At 38.4% G+C, this 4,543-nt stretch overlaps 1 protein-coding gene across 1 annotated transcript; it reads left to right on the top strand.

Moving 5' to 3' along the window:
• The first annotated feature begins 994 nt into the window (after window positions 1–994).
• On the top strand, window positions 995–1,657 carry LOC132742745 (uncharacterized). The gene has a single exon (XM_060731209.1). It carries the CDS (start codon window positions 995–997, stop codon window positions 1,655–1,657), a length of 663 nt encoding a protein of 220 aa, XP_060587192.1.
• Window positions 1,658–4,543: the final 2,886 nt, after the last annotated feature.

Here is a 4,543-nt window from a genome sequence, read left to right as displayed (position 1 = left end):
TAAGCACTGGATTGTTGGAAACAATGTTTTGCATGAATTGAGATGTTTGCAGAGTTAATCGATGTTTAAAAATCATGCTTTGGCGAACCAAAAACTTGAAATTTCAACATTCCCCAGAGCAGTGCCAAAGGATAGGTAGTGCTTTATTCCTTTAAAAAAGGGCAAAGGGGGAAATTATTCTCCTTTTTAATGGTAAAAACAGAGAGCCCCCCTTTAAATGTGTCACTATTCCCCGTCCTGAAACCCCAGCAGCAGTATTTATTAGGGTCAGTGAATTTTTAAATGCGAGTTGGGTTTTTAGAAAGCTTCCCCTATTTTTGACAGACGTGTGTGTTTTGGGACATTTTAAATGATTTAAAAAAGGCTATGTATTCGGGCCCAATCGGTACAAAAGATAAGGATTTACCAATCCGTTTAATGGAATTACATTGATTTCCCGTAATAAACCTGCTGACCTGCATCAAAGGTGCCCCTTTAAGAATGAAATTTAAATTTTTTCAGGACCCAACCTTTCTTTGGAAGTCTCAACTGCCATCTTCAGATACATGTTCTTATTTACGAGAAATTTCGGAAGGTGACCTTGAAGTGAAAGGGGCTCGTTGCTTTTTCGCTCTGTCAACTCCTACCAGTTTTCCAAGTTTACTTCATCGTTTACAGTACTTTCAGACTGGTCACGTGCTAAGAAGGCTATTGCTTTGTGCTTGCGTTTGAAGTCTATCTAAGGCGTGGTTAGTTAACGGAAGATATCAAAAAAACACAAATAAAGAGTTATTTTTCCCAACTAGCCAATTTCGTGGAGAGTTGCAGATGCGAATTAAATTTTTCGCCATGTACAAGCAGAACATTTATTTGCTGACCTTGATACTTTAAGAAAACATCCGGAAATCACAAACCAAAACCATGACATCATCCAGATGTCTGTGAGAAAAAACTTGCCTCTTGTACGTCTTGATCCCTTGTCGACAAAGATGGTCTAATTCGTACTGGCGGTAGAATGCGAAATTCTCCTACAGATATTAACCAAAAGCACCCAATTATTCTTCCCGGTCCTAAATCGTGTCAAATCACCACACTCTTATTACGACATTATCACGACAGAACACACCATCAGGGACGAGGTATTACTATAAATGAACTTAGAGCAAACGGGCTTTGGATTCTAGGTTGTAGTAAGGCAGTTAGTAATTTAAATTATCACTGTCTGACATGTCGCAGGCTCCGCAGTAGAGCCCAGGAGCAAAACATGGCAGATCTTCCTACGGATAGGGTTGACCCCTGTCCACCATTTACTTATTGTGGTGTGGATTACTTTGGTCCATTTCTAGTAGAGGAAGGCAGAAGGGAATTAAAGCGGTATGATGTCATTTTTACTTGCTTAACATGTAAAGCAGTCCACATGGAAATTGCAAACACTCTAGATACTGATTCCTTTATCAATGCTCTTCGTCGATTTCTATCGGTCAGGGGTCCCATTCGTCAGTTGCGATCAGATCGTTGCACCAATTTTATTGGTGCTGAGAGAGCTCTTAGAGAAGCTGTTTCTGAATTACACGAGAATCGTATTGCGCAATTCTTGTTAAAGGAAGGTTGTGACTATTTTACCTTTAAGATGAATGTCTCATCCGCAAGCCACATGGGCGGGGCTGTGTATGGGTAAGACAGATCCGTACATTTAGAAGTATTTTGTCGGCTCTCTTGTGTCAGATTGGCAAACAATTAGATGATGAGTCCCTACGAACATAACTTGCGAGGTAATGGCAGTTGTAAACAGTAGGCCATTATCAGTTGAAAGTTTGAATGATCCCCTTTCTGATAACCCTCTTACACCAAATCATCTTCTGACAATGAAATGTAAGGAACTACTTTCTCCACCTGGTGAGTTTATTAAGACTGACCTTTACACACGTCGAAGATGGAGGCGCGTTCAATATTTAGCCAACCAATTTTGGACGAGGTGGCAAAGAGAATATTTGAACACTCTTCAGTCTCGCTCAAAGTGGGTTTCTGAAAGACCGTTCTTTACAGTTGGTAATATTGTTATTGTAAAGGATGAAAAATTACCGCGAAATTAGTGGAAAATCGCTCGAGTTGAGAAGACATATCCTTCGCCTGACGGCTTAGTTCGCAAAGACGCAATAAGGATAGGATCAGTTTCATTAGATAACAAGGGCGTAATAGTAAGAGATGCGTCGATACTTGATAGACCAATACATAAATTGGTATTACTCCTTGAATCAGAACAGTAATTAAGGTTGGGGTTATCCCCATCGAGGAGCCATCGTTTAAAATTTATTTAGTTAATGCGTATTACATAAGACTGACTCTTATTCTTTTTTATGCGTTAGTCAAATTAGCATTCTGCTAATTTGGGGGAGCCATATGACGGTATGGACCGGCTACCGTATTTTATTCTCCTGTATTACGACGAGTTATTTCCATTATTTCATTGCGCCATTTGTAAACACGTTTTATGAGCGTTCTAGACGTGCTGTGCGAAAACTCTATTGCGTTTAAAGGCCCAAAGAGGTAAAATAATGTTAAAATACTGTATTAAATGTTTAAATTATACAAGATTGTCATATGCGATTTGATATTTATCGTTCCTGTACCTTTTTAAGTTCAGTTTTATCGCAAGCAAATTTGAAGTGAATAATATTCGGAATAACAATAAGATCGGATATTTAAATGGTTATGTATTTTGACTAGAAATCTAATGATTGTTTTATTTCATTGGAATTTTCAGTTTGACGAAGAATTATTCTTCAGTCGTGCCTTTGGGCAACACAGCAGGTTGCGAGCTTAAAAAAATAAACTATTTTCAATTTACTCTGCTGTTATAGTGCGACATTAAACTCTTTGACTTTGTTCGGTCAATAACTTGAATTATGACTTTAACACGTAATATGTGGATGCATCTTGATGTTTGCCTGCAACGCCCATTTGGTTTCATAAAAAGGTCAATATTTATGTGACCATAACTTCAAGTAACCATATTATTTGAAATCGTTCTGTTTTTAGCTCACCTGTCACAAAGTGACAGGGTGAGCTTTTGTGATCGCTTTTCGTCCGGCGTCCGTCCGTCGTCCGTCCGTCCGGCGTCCGTCGTCCGTCCGTCGTCCGTCCGTAAACTTTTACTTTAAATGACATCTCCTCATAAACCACTGAGCCAATTTCATCCAAACTTTACAGGAATGTTCCTTTGGTGGTCACCTTTAAAAATTGTTTAAAGAATTTAATTCCATGCAGAACTCTGGTTGCCATGGCAACCGAAAGAAAAAACATTAAATATCTTCTTTTAAAAAACCCAAAGAGCTAGAGCTTAGATATTTGGCATCAAACATCTTCTAGTGAGTGTCTACAAAGTTTGTTCAAATAAAAGCCCTGGGGTCAAAATTGGCCCCGCCCCAGGGGTCATTGATTTTCCCTATATGCATATAGTAAAAACTTAAAAAATCTTCTTTTAAAGAACCAAAAGAGCTAGAGCTAAGATATTTAGCATGAAACATCTTCTAATGGGTATCTACCAAATTTGTTCAAATAAAAGCCCTGGGGTCAAAATTGGCCCCTCCCCTGGGGGTCATTGATTTTCCCTATATGCATATAGTAAAAACTTAAAAAGCCTTCTTTTAAAGAACTCAAAGAGCGCTAGAGCTAAGATATTTAGCATGAAACATGTTCTAATGGGTGTCTACCAAGTTTGTTCAAATAAAAGCCCTGGGGTCAAAATTTGCCCCGCCCCGGGGGTCATTGATTTATACTTATATATGTGTTATAGCAAAAACTTAAAAAAAAATCTTCTTTGAAAAAACCTAAATAGCTAGAGTTATATATTAAGCATGAAACATCTTATCTAGTGAGTGTCTACAAAGTTTGTTCAGATAAAAAGCCCTGGGGGTTAAAAATTGGCCCTGCCCCGGGGGTCATTGATTTTTCATTATATGTGTATAGCAAAAATTTAAAAATCTTCTTTGAAAAAACCCAAATAGCTAGAGTTTAGATATTAAGCATGAAACATGTTCTAGTAAGTGTCTACAAAGTTTGTTCAAATAAAATCCCTGGGGTCAAAACTGACCCCGCCCAAGGGGTGTCTTTGTTTTTAACTATATGTGAATAGTAAAAACTTCAAAAAATCTTCTTTTAAAAAACCCAATGAGCCACAGCTTAGATGTTTAGCATGAAACATCTTCTTATGGGTGTCTACCAAGGTTGTTCAAATAAAAGCCCTTGGGTTAAAATTGGCCCTGCCGGGGGTGGGGGAGGGGGCAGATCATTGTTTTTCATTATATGTGTGTAGTAAAAACTTAACTTCTTATGGGTGTCTTCCAAGTTTGTTCAAATAAAAGCCCTGGGGTTTAAACTGGCCCCGCTCAGGGGGCCTATATACAGGTGAGCGACCTCAGGGCCATCATGGCCCTCTTGTTTAACAAGGGTTGAGAAAAGTTGAGCGCAATGCGAAAGCTCTTGTGTAAATATAGTATATTCCATATCTTTTACTATTTGGCGTGTTTAAGGTGACAACGGAGTCAATTATCACTGAAAATAA

The sequence above is a fragment of the Ruditapes philippinarum genome, unplaced genomic scaffold (genome assembly GCF_026571515.1).
Source record: "Ruditapes philippinarum isolate M1 unplaced genomic scaffold, ASM2657151v2 ctg3515_1_1_1_1, whole genome shotgun sequence".
NCBI classification, from domain to species: Eukaryota; Metazoa; Mollusca; class Bivalvia; order Venerida; family Veneridae; genus Ruditapes; species Ruditapes philippinarum.
Note: the sequence above shows the minus strand (reverse complement) of the source record. Positions and strands in the feature narration are given on the sequence as shown.

What these genes read in the sequence shown, in the direction of transcription:
- LOC132742745 (XM_060731209.1), top strand. Translation starts at nt 995, where the DNA reads ATGCGAAATTCTCCTACAGATATTAACCAAAAGCACCCAATTATTCTT.